This window comes from Pyrus communis, chromosome 17 (genome assembly GCF_041283825.1).
Source record: "Pyrus communis isolate YQ-2024b chromosome 17, ASM4128382v1, whole genome shotgun sequence".
Lineage (NCBI taxonomy): Eukaryota > Viridiplantae > Streptophyta > Magnoliopsida > Rosales > Rosaceae > Pyrus > Pyrus communis.
The window spans coordinates 25,175,425-25,196,458 of NC_142581.1; the positions used below are offsets into that span (position 1 = coordinate 25,175,425).

Sequence of the window (21,034 nt, forward strand, 5' to 3'; positions counted from 1 at the left end):
AGGGACCATTGCTCCAATTTGATTAAAGTTGAGGGACCATTGCTACAATTTACTCTTTTTCAATTTGTCATATAAACTAAAAATTTAAGCAATATGTCATACAAACTTTCTGAAATCATCAATTTGTCATCTCACTCTAACTTTGTTAAGTTTTCCATTCAAAATATATCATGTGCGAGGCACATGACATGTGTTATAGGTTATTTATGACGTTTAAGATCTTTTTACAACTTTAATTTTCTTTAGTAGAACTCTTAACTTTTATGTTTGAAAGTATTCATGTGGATTGTTGACAATTCCATTTCCGACACCAAACCTCAACTCGTTTCTTATATTACAAAGCTCATATAAATTTTGATTTCATGACATGCTAAACTGAACACCCTATAATTGTTTTGATCGAACGCAACTTAATAGAAGGAAGTGGAGTATTTTTTTTTTTTTTTTTTTTTAAGTACAACGATATATTTTACATCAGGGGAGAAAAGAGTTCGGTTAAGCCACACAATGGGCAACCTAATTTGGTATCGAATTCGTCATCCATAAAATTCAAACTTAAAACCTCTCACTTACAAATGAATAAGAATACCATCAGATCGTATTACTAAATGGCGAAATGGAGTGTTAAAATGACATAAATAATTTTAAACACAAATCATATGCGAGAGACACATGACTTATTTTAAATGGAAAACTTAACGAAGTTAAGATGAGATGACAAATTGATATTTTTGGAAAGTTGGTATGACAAATTGCTTATAATTTTAGTTTAGATGGCAAATTAAAAAAAATAAGTACAAGTTCATGTCACATTTCAAAACAATTTATATTCTCAGAAACCGGTATCCCTTTGTTCAAAACGCAACGGGTTCACGCTTGGAGCCGTTATCTTCATTTGCAAATCAGATATGTCTACAAAATTAATTTTTCAAGAGTACAAAACAAGGTTCCGCAAAATGTGCCGAGTATACGTTGGAACAGACTCTCTTCATGTAAGAGTCAAGCAGAACCAGCCGACCAAAAACAAAAGGTCGGCTGCTAAGAGTCTCACCGTAACAGAAAATCGCAAACCGATTCACGTACCTCGCTTATGCAGCAACCAGCTTACCAAGCACATTTTCTCTTCTTTAAACCTTGAGAAAACCTCCATGTTGGAGAATTTGTGCACATATAAAGTCAATTTATTTTCGATGTTTTCACGCGCTTAAACATGTCTCGATGCTGAAAGAAAACATCGATAAGCGAGCACGCTGTACATCAAGATTCAAGACCAAACATTTAGAGAAAATGAAGAAAAGAGCTGCATTTCTCACAAAAGAATAAAAAATGATGTGACAATCTGAAGAAGCTACCACAGAAAACAATACTCAATATAGACACAACGCAAAAAGTTGCACCGTCGGAGATGCGGGAGGGTAACTGCAAATAACACTAAAAGCACCCCCTAACCGGAGATTGATGGTATCTATGACAAAATTTACTAATTACACAACAGGGAAGATGAAGCCAGCATCAAAGAACAAAGGGAATCCTCCGCTCCTCCGTGAACGTTAAATAAATCATACCTCCTTGAAACACACATAAGAGCCCCCAACAAGTCTAAACCATAATCCAACTCCTCAACTTGTCGAGATTTTCTACATCTCGTGCTCACATCAAAACTGCAAAAAAATAAAATGCAATCCCGTTAGTAACGTGGAACTAAAACATACAAACTCAGCAATCGCAAATAAAGGGAATATATTGGCTCACCACCCTCAAGTGACAGTGATGCTCACCATCCTATTTATCACCGTTAGATGAGTTAAAATTTCAAGATCTGTGTGGTGGATAGACACAAATCTCTAAATTTAACTCATCAAACGCCCAACGGTGATAAATAGGTTGGTGAGCATTACTACCACTTGAGGATGGTGAGCAAAAATGCACCCCCAAATAAATAGAGTAGATCTAACTTCTATGACATTACAAATGCATCAGAACTCCATGCAACTAGGTGAAATTCCACTGGAGATCGATGTCAAAAGAGATAAATGGAGACCATAAAACAGAAATACGGAGGCTTAAATCTTGTTTCGTAACTCTAAATGAGTATATGTAAACAATGGATAACAGCTCCAAATCACATACAACACGTTAGACAACTTAATTAGCACATTAATTATTTATTCATTTGAACAAAATCTAATTTCACATTAGCTCAATGACAAGTACCACAAATTCTGCCAATTATTCAAAAGCAAACCAATTCACCATGACAAAACAGAAATAAATGTGTGGGTAAAGTGAGATAGCAGATGCACAGACTAAAAAGAAAATATGCAAATTCCAAAAGTTGGAAACAGTTGCTGACTGTACATGCTACTCAGAAAGCATGCGATAAAAAAAAAAAATTGACGGTTGAACGTGACCTACACATAAAGACATGCTAAGAAAAATAGGATTTTGATTCATCAGGTAAACTGAACACATTTCACGTAACTACATTGTTATGCCCTGTGCCATAATAAATAAAACAACAGTAGATATTGTTTATTGTTCCACAGCATTATGTATAGCGCATGACACAATCACAGTTTTGGACAGTCATTTAGAGTAATTTAGTGAACTGGCTGGCATAAATAAAATAAAGGACATGGTAAAATACTCCACAAGTTTCCCTAGAAGATCAATGATTAAAAATTTACCTTATCTGACTTGGACCTTTTTCCCGTAACAATCTGGAATATACGAAGGCCCCGGCTGAATGCTTCATTAAACAATATCCTAGTCTGCATAGACTGAAAACCAGGAAACCATGATAATACTGCCACAGGTGTCATTACAATCACCCCAAACAATATATCATACAGTCGAGCCACAGAAACAACCGCTGCCCAGAGTATAGTGCGCTGTAGACAGGGCCGAAATACTTGTGCTATCAACACCAATCCCCATCCAGTTGGAACGAATGCCAGAAGACTAGTGAAAATATCTATGAACTTGAACTCGGTGAATTCCAGCAGGGCAATCATAACAAGTAATCCAAGTTTTATGACAAGAAATTGCACCAGCCGATAGTAAATGTGATCTTTTGAGGCATATCTGTCCCGAGCATATGCTATCACCACAAAAATGCCAAAAGCCACAAACACATAGATCCAAGACAACAAGTAAACAGCAATACTGGTACTTCCAGCAGCAATACCAAGCTGGTATACAATCCCATATTGGAAAAAGAAGAAGCGCAGGTCTAAAATTATCTCTAGAAACTTTCCCCAGAGGCCAGTGGTCCTTAGATGATCTTGCTCCTCATACCACCATCTTTCCCAGCTCTGTTCAGCTTTTGCGAAGACACTGCCACGATACCAAATCCAGGTCATGAAGTCATCAAAGTCATCTACAGTCTTCAACCAATCAAAGCCAGAAGGATTGAAAACGAAGGGGGCCAATAACCATGACACAACCAGGAACCAACTCGTGATGGTCATGCCTATGTAAATAAAAGTGTCCTTAGCTACAGGACTATGCGATGCATAAACAATAAGTATCAACCCTAGTTCAATTGCTTTCACAAAATGACTACGAGCATAGAGCCTATAATTCTCTGCAAAACTCTTGTGCTGCACAACAAAGCCACGTCCAGTTGCACGATACTTTGCACCACCATGAAGAATAGTTCGCCCAAAAAAGTGGGTACGAGTTCCCATTGAGAATGTGTAGAAAACTGATGAAAGCTGGAGCTGCATCGTCAAGAAATCCCAAATAGCATGAAGGAATCCATGTTCAAGGGAATTCTCCACTATCATTGGAAGGGCAGTGAACAGACCAAGTTGGATAATGAACTGCTGATTCAAGACTGTAGCAAGTGCTCTGTTAGTAGAATCATTTCCCAATATAGAACCTTCAAGACCACTAAGAGCCAGATAAAGCCGGCCCCATAGAAATGTATACACAGTAAGAACAACCACCATTGTATTAAAAAAGAATCCCACTGTAGTGTAAAAGAATGATAGCATCCGCAAGAAATCCAGCCTGTGACCCAATCTATAGACATCTCTGCTGAGAATTTGCTCCCCGTTCCCACTAGCAACCTTGGCCTCAAACATGGAAATTTGATTGAATCCAACATCCCTTCCCTTGCCGACTTGAATATATTCATGGTGTGTGACATTTCCACCCCGCAACGTGCAATTAAAGCCAGCAAAAATGTCTTCACTGATGTTAATGACCCTGGAAGCTTTACTGATGCCACCTCGAGTCAAGAACCAAAATCTGTCAAACACATCTGGATGACCATAATGCATTCTAATTTTCAAGGGGTTCGCCAACACCCGTTGCCCCAAGGTGACAAAACTTGTTTCTTGAGCTGACATAAACCAGGCAAGTGATGAGACGGAACCAGTAAAAATATGCTCTCTGACTCCCAAGATGGTAGGCTTCCGGATGCCATAATAGCACCTGTACTCTTCCAATAGATTCCGCATTTTGAGTGCCTCCTCAAAATAATTGTCTTGGTTCATATCAATCGTCTGAACTGCGTCACCACGAGTGAAGATAATGGCATGATTTTGATTCTCTGGTTTTCCCTCTCCGAGCTTCATTGGACCAGGCAACTTTATGCGGTAGATTTCCACCTCCTTCTCTAATTTCTGATCATACTTCACAAGAACAGAATAGTACTCCTTCTCATTCCTGCCAGTTGAAACCTCATCAAGATAGGCAACTCGAAGTGCTTCGTTGGTTTTCATCAAATACAAAATTTCATCAGCATGGGGATCTTTTTTCACTTTTTGTGTTCCATATATCTGGCATGCAACCACATATGTAAATTTCATCAAAGCAGTTCCATATTCATGACCTTTGTACAATGAGTCCACACAACTGCTTGTTCTAGTTAAACTTCGGGAAGAAGGTGACCTCTCAGAAGTCAATCTGTCCAAGCCAATGTCTTGCATAGCGGAACTAGGTTCTTGTGATCCTTCCCGAATGTCCATCTCAGATGCAGAATCCAGAAAAGCCAACATCTTCAGAGCCCGATAGTAGTACATCATTCCCCTTACGGTCCTAGTAAGTGTTTGGCCTCTGTAAGATGCCCAAAGCCTGAGTTCTCTCAACTTAGTTGACCATATTTCATCATCACTCCCCATTCCTTCTCTGCGCATCCTCTCCATAAAATTTTTCCACTCGTCAACATAAATTGTCTGTAAATAATACAGGGTAGAAACCCCATCTTCATTCTCCGTACGGAGTTGTTCTTTGTTGTACAATACTTCTTCACTGTAGTACGGGGTTAGCACACTGAAGGCCATCATTTTCTCAACTTGAGGTGCATGGGGCATGTTCATAAACAAGGAGTTACTGAAGAAGGCAATTCTGCGTCTTGCCTCAAGGTTAACTGGGATATTCTGCATTGAGTCCCGAGAGGTGAGTATTGTGTGCAAGCGCCTAACCTGCCTATAGAAGAATACATTGTTAGGATCAGGCGACTCAACAGCATTTTCAAAAAGCAGCCCTGCAGCAGAACCTGGATTACGAGGGGCCAAACCATCCTCCATCAGCTGCTCAGTACTTCTTTTTTCCTTGAAAAAATCTCGAATGGCAATCTCATAAAGGGCCTGCAGAGTATTTACCACCTGGTTTGTGTCTTGCTTGGGTTTTTTAAAAAGCTCAACAAGTTTGATCAACTTGGCATGCAGCTCTGGAAGCGCCGTCGTTTTAAATGTTTTTGTGAACTTCTCAATCTCAAGAGAGTGATCAATTTCCTGAAACAAGACTGTCATAATGGAATGTTCTTCTGTGTTGCGTTTGATGATGTCAAGTAGCAAGTGCTTGATGCAAGCATAAGCTTCTATAACAGCGCAGCGCCTGTACTCATTCTTGCATACCTTATACCAGAGCCACTTATCAGGAGCATCTATTAACTCTTTGGCCTGACTAAGTGCCAGCAGCAGTTCATTGCAAAGAAGAAAACAAGGCCACCGAATAACCCTGATATTCCAAGAATTTTGTGGCAGCTCTAACAGCTCAAGCTCGCTGTCAGAAATTATATCTTCTTCCCTGAAGATCAAAATGATCTCATTCCATATCAAAGCAAACCTGGTTGCCTCAACCTGGTTGGATTCGAGCTTCTTATAAGGCCGTCCAAGCCCATACCTCAGTTTCAACCGGTGGATGGCATCATTAAACTTACTCTTCAGAGTTCCCCTTGCATTTAACAGTTGCTCTTCTGGCATGAGATTAAACTGAATTGCACTTGCAAAGAACTGGAATCTCAGCCTCAATTGCCCGATATTTCGTATCTCGCCCAAATGTGCAAACAAGCCCACTCCTGCCCCCACAAGAGAGGAGTAAATCGAATAGAACAGCTGCAAATCCATGAGGTATATCAAAACGACTGGAAGCCAGAGCAATCCAACTGCAAATTTGTTGCTGTTGCCAAAAAACTGATGCCACTCGTAGTTCACATTCTTAAGTTTTATGAGTTCTTTTGATGGGCGAATCAGGGGTTTAATCTGCATGAAGTAGCTGAAAGAAAATTTCGTAGCAAGCACGAAAATCCAGAACAAAGTGTACTTTATATTGTCCACAAGTCCTTCTCTCAAGCCACGGCCAACAAAAGTCCTGCTCTGAAACCACCACGATAACATGTAAAATATCTTCCAGTTTGTGTTCTCAAGAAAATTCCGAACCCAAGGAAGAATAAAGAGGACCAAAGCCAAAAGCTCTGGTAGGATGAAAACCAATGCAACCGTAAGAAAATTCACCACCCGATTATTTGCCTCGGTGGACCACTTCCCATCCTGATTTCTCTGCGTCCATATCCTCCCATAGAACACACCAAAAATGACAATCCACAGGGCAGCAACTATGCTCTTCAACACCATCCTCACTCCGAGCCCCAAAGTCTCCCTCGAAACCAGACTATACTGCATTCCCACATCAAGCAACGACTGCAAAAACCTCAAACCAGCCCAAGTGAAAAACACAGTCAAAACCTTGACCTGCACTTCCCTCTCCTCCAACGCCTGCCACGGAAACTCCCTCTCCTCCCAAGCAACAATAATAGCCGCCTGGAGGAACATAAACAACATGATCCAGAGCTTGTCGAAGCTCCGAAACAAGTTCCAAAATGACCTCTGCTCCACAAACCCAGTCTTCCCCACATGCCTACTCCTACTAGAAGTAACAAAAAAGTTACTCCCAACATCAACAGGCCACCTGAGCTTGTCAAAACACCTCTTACTCCAGAAATACTCATTGATATCATCATAGTTCCTCCACACACTATGAGGGGCAGTCCCATTCCTGCTGCTCTCCACCTCGGCTCGAATCGTCTCGTAAATGGGTTTCACAACACTATTCAAGAACGCATTCTCCCCCAAAGTCGACGGCATCACGGGCTGACCCGTCTGGTCATCAATATAATCCTCCAAGATCTTGTTCAATTCCATGGCCATGTTATGAAAAATAAAGCACAAGCACTCAGGGACAAACCTCAGATTCGCCGCCTCGCCCCAGATCAGCAGGTACAGTGACACGTACAGCAGCTCCCGGCGCTGGTCGGCGGCAGCATCACGCCTCCGGTCGGAGATCCAGATATTGGACTTCTTCCCCAAATAGGAGCACCAGCTGGTGTAGTTCTTGAGCAGCTTCTTCCGGAACTTCCTCAAAACGGCACCGTCCAGTGTGTCGATGTTGTCCGGGGGAGGGTTGAGGCGCATCTGAGCGTTGGCGAGGTGGAGGACGATGTGCTCGCGCTGGTTGCGGACGTTGTCGTACTGGAAGCCGAAGAAGAGGGCGAGCCAGTCGAGGAGGTCCATGTGGGGCTGCCATTGAGCGTAAGGGGGACGGCGGAGGTTGCCAACGGCGCGTAGAGAGGCGGCGGCGGCGCGTACCTCGGGGAAACGGAGGGAGGGGTGGTCGGCGAGGAGGTCGTGGACGGGGATGATGTTGTAGGGCTCCGAGTCGGGGTCGTCGGAGGAGGATTGAGTACCCCGCCGGATACTCATGGCATGGAGGATTGGAAGAAGGGGATAGCACGGTGGGTGGGTGTGTTCGGCGGTGGTATTAGGTATTAGGTTTGCTTCTTTTTTCTGGGTTCTGATGTGGGAAGAGAGGGGGGGGGGGGAGACAGCTGGGGGAGATGGATGTAACGTGCAAAACGATGGCACGGAGTAAGAGAGTGTGTGCGGGATAAGGGCCGAAAAGGAAGGTCGGGGGCGCGTTAACGTCGTTTCCTTGCCTTTTCCTTTTCTAGTCGTTGCTTTGAGCAGTTAACGTCTATTTCAAAATTTCCCGGATCTTCCCGTTTGAAATTTTATTTGAATTCGGTAAATCGTTTTTGGGCTATGTTTGGTGTGACCGGGTGAGGGATTTTTAGGTCTAAATTCAAACGGATTTCAGGTAGCATTAACACAGAGTTCTCACAAAATGCTAGAAAAGAATGAATTCGAATCATATTATTGTTAACATATTATGAGGTTAAACTTAATCCCTCTCCTTTAGTGTAAATAATATTTTTTGTTCAACAAAAAAAAACTACTGTATGAGAGTCACAAAAACATGAAATTTGCAAATTTCAAATTATACAAATTACTTTAGGCTTCTTTTATCTAAAATGGTTTCTTAGATTGACATAACTTCTCATTTTTGGTCCCTGAGATTTGAATCGATAAAAGTGGTTCCTAAGTTTGTTCACTATCAATCATTTTAGTTCTTTCGTGAAAAATCTTCATTATCAAGGGTATTTTTGTCATTTCGATTCTTATTTAATTGAATTTTTAGAATGACCAAAATAATTGATGGTGGAGAAATTTAGGGGCACTTCTATCTCAAATCTCATGGACTAAAATGAAGAGTTATGTCAATCTCATGGACCATTATGGGCTTTCAATTTCTGATGAAATTCGACGTTATGGGAACACACAAGGAAATGAGAAACACACAAGGAAATTCGACGTTATGGGCTTTCAATTTCCGATGATTTGAATCTAGTACAAGAAGAGAATGCTTAGACAAGAAGGTTTTATACTTTTATTTATTTATATTTTTTGGTCAAGGGAAAGAATGGAAACCTTCTCTGTGCCCAGATAAGAAAATGTTATTTTCCTTCTGTTCAGGCAGCCTCCCACTCGCAGGAAACGCGGCCGTTTTGGAATATAGAATGCGCGTCGTCGCTGTGGTAGGCGAGCGGCCCAACGCCAACGCCAGCGCCAACGTCTACATCAGATCTACATCTACATAATCCAACATTAATTTCGTTTTTATATTATCTTTTTCTCAAGGTCAAAAGCGTGTCTTACTTTATAAGAAAAAGAAATTTCAAAGGAAGGGTTAGTCGGGATATTTTTCACCTTTGGGTTTTTGGTGCTTTTAAGAAAAGTTTTTTTATTGTGTGTTTAAGTTGGAATTAGATTCTAAAGCGTTTTGTGTGCATGATTAACGGTGCAATGCTACCTAACGCTATGTTACAAAAGCAATTGAGATCAATACAAGTTCTTTTTGTTTCTCGTGATGGGTCGGGTTTTTTTTGTTTCGAGAGAAGGTGATCTTTATAGATAGGATTGTTTTAACTTTAAGTCATAATGATTGTTTAATACTTTAGCTGTTGATGTAAACGTTTTTATCCAAATTTAATGAAGTTTTATGTCGTTTGAAAAAAAAGGTCATTATAGAAGGAACAACATGACTCCATTTTTAGCAATATCATAATCAAGGAATAGGTTATACATTTTCAATGTAATTGTTACACATAGGACACATAGTGTCAGTTTTGGGGAAAATAATTACTCAATCTTTCTCTGGTCTGAAGCCTTTCTCTAAAACAAAGCCAACCAAAGAAACATTATGATTCCAAAATTTGTTTAAATCCCTTTGCTTTTTGCTTTCTGAGGAATATTAAGATTCTAAAGTTCGTTTGATGCTTTTGCTTTTAGGGTGAGCTTGATCATTATTAGTCTCAATTTCAAGTTGCAGATTTTACAAAAAGAAGGAACCGTTAGGACTAGGTCCCCACATAAACTCATAAATCCAGTTTTTAATTTTGATACATAGGCATTTTAGTTAAAATGGTATTTGAGATTGGTTCCTCACTTTAGTGATTTAGTTCTTAAAATTTGAAATTCATAGAAGTTGTCACTGAATTTGTCCACCGTTAATTATTTTGGTTATTCTGGAAAAAAATCTCTCTTAAATAAGGATCAAAATAACAAAAAAAAAAAAAAAAACAACCTTCAATTTAATAAACAATGGGAAAAAAATGATTTGACAAAAGGTATTTTTATCATTTTTCTTTATTTAACAGAGTTTTTTTAAATGATTGACGATAGACAAACTCATTGACTACTTTTATTGATCTTAAATTTCATAAACCAAAGTAAGGAGTTATGTCAATTTCATTAGACTATTTTGGATAAAAAGCGATATATATTTTTGTGGCCTATATTTAACTGACAGAGGAAGGGGGCCGGCGACACATAGAGAGAATAGAGAGAGATGTGTTTGTAGAGTGATGTAAATAATGTGTTATTCCCCCTACGCAATGCCTTTCTTTATAGCAATAAGAGAAGAAATTCTTCTCCTCCAAGGAATACAAATCTTGATAGGGAAGAATAACTAAAATCAAATCAAATCTAGGATTTACACAATCACACTTAAATAAGGAGTTTATAATACACACACACAAAACAAAACTTGAAAGCTATATTTATGAGTTTTCCTTTAAAATATAAATTGATTTTGGTTTTCATTAAAACAGTTATCAAACAAGTTTGTATTTAAAATACAAAATATTAAGAACTGAAAATTAAAATGCTATAAAACTGCCCCAAATTAACTTCTGGATCGAGACTCATTCAACCATGTTTTAGACTTGGTATAGGTCCACATTGCAAGCTCAACCACTTCTCCAAGACTAATTCGATTAATTGCCATTTGGATGGACACATGCAATACCAACCCAATCAAGACTTTGTCAAATTAATGTGACATAAGAAATCTAACCTTGGTCCATTATCTTAATTTTCAATAATTTAATACAAAGAGGAAAGTAGCAACGGTCTTTTAATTTTGACACAATTAGAACAATGGTTTCTTAACTAAAAATGTTTGACCATTGGTCTCTTAACTCATCAAAATGTGAGCTATGGTCATTTTTATCAACTTCGTTATAAATTTCTTCAAAATGAGTCAAGTCTGTAACATGTGAGCTAAATTTAAGGGCAAATATCAAAAAGCAAATGAGAAAAATTGTAGCACTGTCCCTCAACTTTAACTTAATTGGAAAAATATTCCCTTAACTTTAATTCAATTGGAGCAATGATTTCTCAACTTTAACTCAATTGTTGCTGGTCCTTCCAACATGTCTTATTTTGATGGAACTCTGAAGGACTTGAGAAAAAGGATTATAGCTGCATGTTTTGATGAGTTAACAGACTAATGATCATAAATTTTTATCTAAGAGACCATTGCTACAAACTTCTCTAATACAAACTGTAAAACTTAGTTCACTGGATCACAGATCTATAACAACACCTCACTTTCACTTATTAATATTTATGATAAATATCTATTTGGCCACTAATCCCAATTTATTAAGAAAAGAGGTGGACAATATCTAAAGTAGTAAAATGAATATTTCCTGTAGAATCTTCTGGAGTGACCTCATACATTGAGAGAAATTCAAAATTTGGCGTTTTCAGAATTCTGCATGCACTTCTTACCCGTAGCTTTCCAAGGACAAAAAGAAACAACAAAAGAGAAGAAAAAGAGTTTTCCATAAAAAAAACAAAAAGAAAAAAAAAAGAAAAAAGAAAAAAAAAGAGCAACGATATCTTCCATGTTAATTGTCGTTTTGCTACAACTTAGCTCTTGCAGATACGCATGGTTAAGGCAACAAATTTCTAACCACATCAATATTGTTCCAATATAATCATCTAGTGTTAGGTTTTGAATTTTATTACAACAAACTTCGGTGTTATTAGAAGTAGCATCATATACTTATATATTGTATTTTATTTTCTCAATTTCTCGATATGAGACTCATATTCAATAAAAGACGATTAGAGACGCACTATATAATCACGACGATGGCATGCACACGAGGTTTAGCTTTTTCAAGTATTGAATGTTTCTGGCACCCAAAGATCGCGTCGTTGTACAAACACACTGCCAAAAAAGTATATGTGGGCCTATAACAAGCCCAAACATTTTCGGAGGTCTGCTTTATGCTATCGGTTATGAAGGAGTACTTAGAGATCATTAGGGCTCTTGGATTGGAGGATTTTCAACTAATATGGGAGTAGGTTTGAAAATGACGTTGGATAAGGATGCTAGGGGGATACTTGTGGAATCTGACTTGTCACTCTTCATATGTATTGTGCATGATTTATCCCTTGACTTCCTTGTTATATGGTTGTCATCACTTGATTTCTCAATTTGATCAATGTGTTTTGAGTCATACATGCATACGAAAAGGAATATGGTGGTTGATGATTTGGCAAGCTGAGTTTTTCTTTGGACCTAGACTGCATTATGTTGGATGATCCTCCTTCAATTGTTGGTTTACTTCTAGATGATATTTCCGGGGTCAGACTCCGGTTTAGAAATTTCCAGGGTTGGACTCCGGCTGTTTGTGTAAGCCACTCAAGCTGACGTTCTTCTTGGGCTTTAGACCCCTATGTAACCGAAAAACATAACAAACACAAATTCATTAAAATGACAACCAAAAATAAACCAAGCCCAAAACAACACGTTCATCCATTCCAATGAACCAAACAAAAATAACGCATTTCATGTTATCACCAATGCCCTTTATTAGGAAAACTAATGAAAAGAGCTTGAAAACTTTGAGTTTTAACGATGAAGACAAAATAAAGGGTAAAATAAATAGTACCAAGGTTGACTTTTTAGTGTAAAATTATGATTTTTTGTTAAAGTGAACAGTACTAGAAGTTTTTCGTTAAACTTCCCTTTATTCATTTGGATACAAGTCTGCTTGGGCTCGCACTTTGATTACAACTTCTCTCTCTTCCTCACGATCTTATCCGGGTAATAAGGCGGACAACCGCACCAGTCCAGCTCGGGGGCCCGTCAGGCCAGCGACACCATTGGTTGCACCAAGAGAGGGAGAAATGGCGGCGGGAAGGTAGGAGATCCGTCGGAGTCAGAGAAGACTGCATGGAGCGATTGTCGGAGCAAAGCTCGCAATCAACAAAGTAAAGAACAAGCATGCCAATAAAGGCATAACATACTCGATCACAAGCAATCAAAAGTCAAAAAGCCATTAGATACTCTCTCATATTTCAGCGCAGAAACAGAAAGCTGCCGGCCACAAAGCAGTGCATTAGATTTGAACCGAGTGTCACAAATCATAACAACGTAATCTCAAAGTTGAGCCTCATGAAAACATCAACAAAATGCACCGCACCGGGGCCTTCATCGCTACAATTGCAATCCAATCAAACACACACATCCAACACCAACATAACTTGCTAGACAAAGACGAGAATTTGAAAGAAGAGAAACATTAAAGTATCGACGGTAAACGGAGAGGGAGAGATCTACGACAAGTGTTTTCTATTGCTTGACATCCAAGTACGGCATAAAAGCGCCATTCGTCTAGGAATGAGGTTTACAAATATACAAAAATCATAGCATCTCTCAAACCATATATATGAGGGCTGAGGACACCATACGCATCATATACGCCTTTATTCAATGCGTAATAATAAAACACACGCATGACCGTCACCCAATTGGAAATGGAAGATAGATAGGTACGTAATTCTTTTACCCTGACCATCCTCTCTGAGGGACCCCAGATGGATGTGCATTCAACCTGTCAATCACTGCATTAAAATCAATGGGTTGGCCACTTTCCTCCATCCTCTGAATCACGCTCGCAACGTGATCGCTCCTGAACCCCATGGGTACCAATTTCTCAATCAACTCATTGTAAGGGTGGTTAGGTGGGAATTGTTGATTCCGAGCCATAAGATTTGGAGCTGTTGTTGGCTGTGGTGTATGATGAGAGATGCTTGTAGGAGGATATCCATAATGAGCAGAATATTGAGTTCTACCCCCTTCACTGTCGTAGACCATATAAGTACTCCCTGGAGGAAGTGCAGTGTGAGGACCAGCAGTCCCATATCCCTCACCTGGTTGAGCACCAAAAGCCCCCTTGATTTGCTGAGGCGGAGGCTGCTGCTGCATTGTTCGACCAGCTCCACCATATCCAAAAGGCATGGGATCAGAACGGCCCGGTCCTGGTTGAGGAATGTTGGAATATGGCACTGGCATCGGCATGCTGTTTGGTACAGACTCTGGAGGAGATGGGTTTGTTTGTTGACTAGGTGGATAAGGGTAGACATTTGTTGATGGTGGCCTCATCTGGGGTTGCATAGAGGACTGTTGTGGAAATTGCACCTGACTCTGCGGTAATTGTTGCGAATACGGAGGGAACGACTGGACTTGTGTCTGATTCACTTGTGATTGTGTTGGCCGTGGTGTCACCCTTGGCATTTCTTGCACTTGGGGGTTTCGATACTGAGAATCAGGAGGCAAATATTGATTCTGCGGATGTTGTGCCTGAGGTTGTGGGTTTTGTAACTGGGTTGGTAAATAATAGGATTGTTGTGGAGTCACATTCTGCGGAGGGGGCTGTGTGGGAGGTGCCACAGGCTGCTGCTGTGGCGCCACTTGATGTGGCAGGGCTAAAGCCAATTGCTGGTTATGTGTTTCAGATGGGTGGTCAGCTTTCTGAGCATCAGAGGTAGGCGGTGAAGCTCTGTCCTCATTGGATTGGGAATGGGTTGAAGATGCAGATCCTTTCTGTGCAAGCTGAAGCTTAGCTAGTTCTTTCTGAGCCTCCGCAAGTTCTTGCTTGTCCCTTATGATCTGGACAGACCTATGGACCTGAAGTGGGCATCGGAAAAAGTTCAATGACTGCTAAAATCATCTCTACAAAGTCAAACTAACAAACATTGGGTGGAAAGATAAACTACATTTTAAGAAGATGAGAACGGCCCGGGCCCAATTACTCAACAATTTAACAGTGTGCAAGTAAAAGATCCAAAAATCGTTAGGTACAGAAATGACTAGCCCTCCTAAATTGACTTCGAAGATCTCACATTCAAAATTTCACACTGCCAAACTCTTAATCCTACGAAAGCTAAGAAAAGGATGGTTCCACCCAAATCACAGGGGCACAGGATCACCCTCGTGTACCTAACAAAATACTTTACTATAACTCCTTTTGATGCCCAAGAAACGTATAGTAGAACCACTGTAGCAGAACACCAAAGCATCGTATCCATAAAAAAAGTGGGTTAATGAAAAGTTGAAAACCTTTAAATATTGGCAAACAGAAAGATCAATAAAATCACATTCCAATCCAAACAAATTGAACATATGCACAATCTGAAATGCTTAATTTAGTGTTGCAACTCACTTCTTGAAGATGTTTCTCAAGAGACTTGAGCTTTGACTCTGCTTCTTCATGATCACGACCTAAATCAGATCGCATCTCACCAATTGACCTGTCAACATTGTAGCAATACAATTCCAGCTGCGAAAGCCGTGAACTAATTCCTTCAAGAAATCTCATGAGATTGTCAGCATATTTTTTCATGCTCTTTTCAACAGTAGCAGTTACATCTTGGTGAAGAGATTCTTCCGGCTGGCTAAAGGCAGGAGAAGAGAACATCGGTTGTCTTGACAGTCTACTTCTGTGAAAATCCTGCTATAGATAGAATGCAACAGCCACTAGTTAGCAAATTCAATAGGTTCCAACCCATTTTAAGACTTGATAACCAACGTGTATTAGGGTTCAAAGTAATAGCTAAAGATTTAAGGTGTGCAAAAGATCAAAATGGAACAAAAGAAAAATAACTTGAAAGGTTTCTGAACTTCGAATTTAATTTATCGTGTAATTGAACAGTAAGTTTGTTAATGACAAATGGTTTCCCAACGTGCAAAATTTATTTTCTAAGCTGAAGAGCATAATCGTCTTCTCTGTGCAAAACCAGAACCAGAATTCTCCATGAGGTGCAAATTCAAACTTGTATCATTTAACAAATTCCCAAATCATTTTCGTTCTAGGGAAATCATATAATTAAAAATATAAATTAAACTCCTTTCCTTCTAATTCACAGCCTTACCAATCTAACCCACATCCATTTCGTAAAGTTAAAAAAACTAAAAGTTAAAATAAAAACATGCAAAATAGATAAACCAAAATCCAAAATTGTCCCCAATTACGCCTATGATCCGGAACCCTAAATTAACAAAAATTCAAAATCCCATGAAATTACAGCTCCATCAGCTAATCCCTAGATCCAGCAGCCTTCATCAGCAAAGCGTCACGAAAGAATCCAAAGGTGGGAGCAGTAAAAGTACCTTCCCGGAATTATTCCCCATGACAGGTTCACTGTGGTTGCCATTGGAGGAGTCCTGGTTGCCGTAGTCCTCGTAGGAGCAGAGAATGTCGTCCGACGCGAAATCGAATCCCTGTGAGCCCGGGTTGCCCCGAGTCGATGATCCAGACGCCATATTGGAAATGATCAGGAAGCGTAGAGAGAGAAACTTAGGGTTTTTGTAGAGAGAGAAAATTCGAGATGGAGAAGAAGATAGGGAGATTGAGAGAATAATAAAAGAAACAGAGACTTGGGTGTATGGTTTTGGTTTTGGTTCCACTAATTTAATTTAATATAATTTAATTTTATCGATATTTAGTTTTATTTAATTAAAAATAAGAAACACGAGGAAGATAGTGTTGGAGTTTGCGGTAAGATAAGGATGAGCTGCACCGACCATGCTTTTTGATTTTGCAGATATGGGCTTATGTAAAGTCTACTTTTCAATATGGTCCCCTAAATTTTTGAAAATCCAAATCTCAAACTGTTGCGTAAGATATGGGCTTATATAAAGTCCACTTTTCAGTATGGGCTTAAGACAGAGTGGTTGAAAATGAAGTTTCTACCGTACTCTTACTCTGGCATTCGGAAGCTGATAGTGATCCATCGATCTTTGCTCACTTCATTATGGTCGGACCACACAACGCGTTATTTGTGGGTAATAAGATAACTTTAGTGCAGTTTTGTTTAGGATTCGATATTATAGGGATTTGATGTGAAAACGTAGTGCCAAGTATCGACTACGTGACATCTTTCCTTTCTTCTTTTATCTGAGCTTGTGACCAACAACATAAGATAAACTTACATAGGCGGAATTGGAAAAGAAAATGATCTTTTGATCAACACACAAAACTTCAGATTTTTGCTATCCTTTACATTTCTTAGTATAGGTTTTTATTACCAGCCGACTGCCTTTAATTGCTCGCACTATCAACACACAAAATGATCTTTCGTTCTTTAGGTTGTACTTTAATTGCTAGCACTTTTACATTTCTTTGCATCTATGAACCTAAAATCACAATCTATACAAGTCCGGTCTAACCATCCTTGACCTTAAAGAAGTGAAAGGACTTAGGCTAGAATAGGTTCCTTGCTTGGTCATTCAATCGCTTGATTAGAAGTTAGATTTACGGAGCACAACATCACTTACAAATTCCATCAAGACCATATGTGATTTGGTGGTAGCACGCCTATGTAATCCATAAAGAAGGATAAAAAGTCCTTCTCTCAGCACGACCTAGCCGAAAAGTAGGAAACATAATTTTGAGTTAGCTTCCCCAATTGCTTTTATATTAGCATGAAGACTTCATACAACTACTTCTTAAGTTGTACACACTTGAGGAGTGCAAATAAAGTTACTTTATGAGTGTAATTGTATAGAATCTAATAAGATTTAGGAGATTTTATTTTATTATGACTTGTATTATTTGAAGGTCAAGTAAAACCCTACCTATGATTAGTATAAATAAAGGTATAAGGCCAAGAAGAAAACACCATCTCACAAATAACTGAGCCTCTTCTCTCTCTCTCTAACCGCCCCTCTCTCTTTCTCACTCTCAAAATATTTTATTTCATAACCAATTTTGTTATTAGAGTGTCTATTTATAAGCATGTGATTTACAAAGAAAGGGTACTAACTAATTACATATTGGCGGACAACCACACAAATTTAAAGTTACGTCAGCAAATATGTGGAATGTCCGCAATTATTACGTCATCGCTCAACAGCCAATTTAACATATTATTTAACGGAAATATGACATTGCAAATAAAACATGATTTGTGTATGATATTGAATATTTTAAATAAGGTACGGTGTTTCTATTGCACCCAAACTTAAAGATGCATACTGTAATTAAATAACCCAAAGAACAAAGTAATGTTATCCAGCAAGACCATTTTTACTCATTGAGAAGTTAAGTTTTTTGCAAGAGGAGAGGATCGAGGACACTGTGGATGGCATACAGAAGCAGCAGGACATATATGATGAGGCCAACAAAGCTTGAGATTAGGGCCCCCTTTACTTGGTCACAGTATTTTGGGACTTGCCCACATATGGGTAGCCAACCCGCATATGAATTTCCATTCTTCCCCAGAGTACCAATAGCCAAAGCTGCTGAAATGCTTGAGCTCAGTAGTATAGTGATTACCTGTTCGTAATCCAAACAATTAATTGCAGCTTTTATTGTTAAATTAAATTGGTTGGAATTACGAAAAAAAAAAAAAAAAAAAAAAACTTAGAAACATGGGCAACCCTTCAAATAAGAAAAAAAAAATGTAGCTAGAGAGATTTAAGTTATAAATTCATATGAGTACCACATCCAAAGCCACGACTAATCTCCATAGCTGACTCTTAGAAGGAAGAAAAATAACCAGAAACCCGTATACAGTTGCAATTGCATTTGCAATCGCAAAGTACCTACAAAGATAAAAGAGTACGTTTATAGCAACAAGTACAGGTACATATATACATACATACGTGAAGAAAATGTATAGAAAGTATGCTACTACCTATGGTTGTACATCTTGCCAGACTATCAATCCAAACTATTGATCATGATGCTTTTTGTCTAGCAAGAAAAACTATCGATCTCTACAGAATATGGCGTATATAGCATGCGTACGTAGAAAAGGCGTAAAAAAACGAAAACGAAAAACTTACTGGAAGGCTGGAGTGTGGTTATACTTGACTTCAAAAGATATTCCAAAGATGCTGGTTCTCTGATGGCTTGTAACCATGACAATTGCAGCCAAAAGGGTAGCACCGACGGCCATCAGCCGTAGAACCAGGGTGCAGAGTCTCTTAGTGATCTTTGCCATGGATTCTGCACTGAAGTTTGGGTGCATAAGCTTGCCCTATAATATGCAAAGAGACCGATGCATGCAGGTTTCTTTGTGTGGTAATAATGCTACGTAGGGTTAGAGTGTCAGGAAGTAAAAGGAGGGTAGTTTGGGTGCACTTGTAAAACGTATTCATACTTGTTTGTCTTTTGTTAGTTGAAGAGCTCAACGGTCACCACCAGCATAGTCGAGTAGAAGCTCATCTACCTTGTGCTTCAATAGACTTGACCCATTTGTGTTTGTTGTATTGGACTAATATTTTTTTCGTTTGTGTGGGTAATGTGGAAAAAATTCAAACTGAAAACTAAAAATAATTTTAAACGTGGTTTCCTTTTCTAATGTTTGTTTTCATTTTGCATTTCTCCTTAGTTCATTCTTCATTTCATCTACATTCTCTCTATTTTTAGTAACAAAATTTGAAAATTTAAATAAAAAAAACGAAATGCTTATTTTGAGAGCAAATTTCCACCTCGGATTGGATTGACGAAAACCTACACACACAAAAAAGAGACAAATAGAGTTAGACTAACACTGGTGTGGTGTTAGCCTAAAGGGTCTCCGATATGCCTAAGTCAAAAAGATTGTAGGAAGTAATACGAGTGTTGTGAGAGTTCTTGATTATCAGAATAAAGTGACTGACCTTGACTATTTATAGAGAACTGAGGAGTTAACCCAAACATCCAGATTCGTTGAACCTGTTAGCAAAGTGTTACCTAGTTTGCAAATCGAGGGAGGAATATTCCTCTTAGATTTTTGAAATATGCTTCGGAGGATCTTGGCATACTGGGAGACTGATAGGCAAGCCCATTACATATTACGGTAATCTGCGTAAGTCGCATAGCGATTGATTCAGACCGTTTGCGATGAATTGGGCATAGGGGCTTGTTGTTTGCGGGCTTCTAGGGCCTTAGTAGAGAATGTGTCCCGTTAGCCCATGAGTTTGACTAACATTCTGTGTATTTCATCAAGAACAGAGTAATCATATTTGATAAATTGTACACGTATCGTGTTCCCATTGATCAAAATATTTTATGTTCCCACACTTATTATGACGCTAAAAGTAAAATATCAACTTTACAGGTGTATCCATTTAAACATTAATCCAACAAGGCAACAACTCCATGCTTACTTTCTCATTTACGACAAACGATTCACTCAACTGTCTCAACTATTAATCTCTTGCTTTGCTTCGTTTAGGCTTTTTCGGTTATCAACCGTGCATGACTTTTTACATTTTTGTGAGGGAAGCAGCAGGCGTGAGTTGAATTCTTGGAAACCAATACAACAACTTATGACAAGTTTGGGAGTTTTAATACTTTATTAAAGGATCAAATGCTGCCACTTAATATTATGGTCTAATAATATTTCTCATAGTAGTGAGTACTTCTTATCCTCACTTTCTAATTTTGCCTAATAAAAAATGTTACGTGTTTCTTGTTTTTTAAAAGTCCAAGATAAATTGTCACTTAGGATTATGGTCTAGTGGTATTCATTTTCACTTGTAAGTGAGAGGTTTTAGGTTCCATTCTCTCCAAAAATGAATTTGAACCGTATTATTGCTAATCTGTTGTGAGGCTAAACTCACCCCCTCCCTCTTAGTGTAGATTTTGTTTGCTAAAAAATAATATGAAAACCCCAAGACAAGTTAAATCAAAATCAAAATGATTTAAATTCCTATTTCTTGTAAGTAAACATGCCCGTGGTGCATAACAATTCATCAAACTAAACATTCCTTGAAACTAATTCATCAAACATGGAAGCAAGCAAATTAAAGAAGAAGAAAGATGACATAGGATCTC

At 38.8% G+C, this 21,034-nt stretch overlaps 3 protein-coding genes and 1 non-coding gene across 5 annotated transcripts; all 4 read right to left on the minus strand.

Moving 5' to 3' along the window:
* Positions 1-1,277: 1,277 nt before the first annotated feature.
* On the minus strand, positions 1,278-8,231 carry LOC137749521 (callose synthase 12). The gene is made up of 2 exons (XM_068489631.2): positions 2,688-8,231; positions 1,278-1,661 (listed from the first exon to the last, which is right to left on the minus strand). Exons 1-2 carry the CDS (start codon positions 7,989-7,991, stop codon positions 1,656-1,658), a joined length of 5,310 nt encoding a protein of 1,769 aa, XP_068345732.2. The 5' UTR covers positions 7,992-8,231; the 3' UTR covers positions 1,278-1,655.
* On the minus strand, positions 4,965-5,044 carry LOC137709611 (small nucleolar RNA J33). Its single transcript, XR_011064899.1, has one exon. It is a non-coding gene; the product is annotated as a small nucleolar RNA J33 (small nucleolar RNA).
* Positions 8,232-13,540: 5,309 nt separating the features above from the next.
* Positions 13,541-16,698, minus strand: LOC137707432 (uncharacterized). 2 transcript variants are annotated; one of them, XM_068446299.2, is made up of 3 exons: positions 16,378-16,698; positions 15,431-15,718; positions 13,541-14,895 (listed from the first exon to the last, which is right to left on the minus strand). In XM_068446299.2, the coding sequence occupies exons 1-3, from the start codon at positions 16,528-16,530 to the stop codon at positions 13,771-13,773; spliced, it is 1,566 nt and encodes a 521-aa protein (XP_068302400.2). In that variant the 5' UTR covers positions 16,531-16,698; the 3' UTR covers positions 13,541-13,770. The 2 variants fall into 2 exon arrangements, with proteins under 2 accessions (XP_068302400.2, XP_068302399.2); XM_068446298.2 differs by having other exon boundaries at positions 15,431-15,721; positions 16,378-16,669.
* Positions 16,699-17,996: 1,298 nt separating this feature from the next.
* LOC137749413 (CASP-like protein 1C1) lies at positions 17,997-19,281 on the minus strand. The gene is made up of 3 exons (XM_068489508.2): positions 19,057-19,281; positions 18,711-18,813; positions 17,997-18,544 (listed from the first exon to the last, which is right to left on the minus strand). Exons 1-3 carry the CDS (start codon positions 19,239-19,241, stop codon positions 18,311-18,313), a joined length of 522 nt encoding a protein of 173 aa, XP_068345609.2. The 5' UTR covers positions 19,242-19,281; the 3' UTR covers positions 17,997-18,310.
* Between the last annotated feature and the right edge of the window lie 1,753 nt (positions 19,282-21,034).

Bases quoted from the DNA above. Each gene is read 5' to 3' on its own strand.
- LOC137749521 (XM_068489631.2), bottom strand. From the start codon at position 7,991: ATGAGTATCCGGCGGGGTACTCAATCCTCCTCCGACGACCCCGACTCG.
- LOC137707432 (XM_068446298.2), bottom strand. From the start codon at position 16,530: ATGGCGTCTGGATCATCGACTCGGGGCAACCCGGGCTCACAGGGATTC. The intron at 15,722-16,377 runs GTACTTTTACTG...TTCTATCTATAG, and splicing joins TGGGGAATAATTCCGGGAAG to CAGGATTTTCACAGAAGTAG. The intron at 14,896-15,430 runs GTGAGTTGCAAC...TGCCCACTTCAG, and splicing joins TTGAGAAACATCTTCAAGAA to GTCCATAGGTCTGTCCAGAT.
- LOC137749413 (XM_068489508.2), bottom strand. From the start codon at position 19,241: ATGCACCCAAACTTCAGTGCAGAATCCATGGCAAAGATCACTAAGAGA. The intron at 18,814-19,056 runs GTAAGTTTTTCG...TTATCTTTGTAG, and splicing joins AACCACACTCCAGCCTTCCA to GTACTTTGCGATTGCAAATG. The intron at 18,545-18,710 runs GTACTCATATGA...GATTACGAACAG, and splicing joins TAGTCGTGGCTTTGGATGTG to GTAATCACTATACTACTGAG.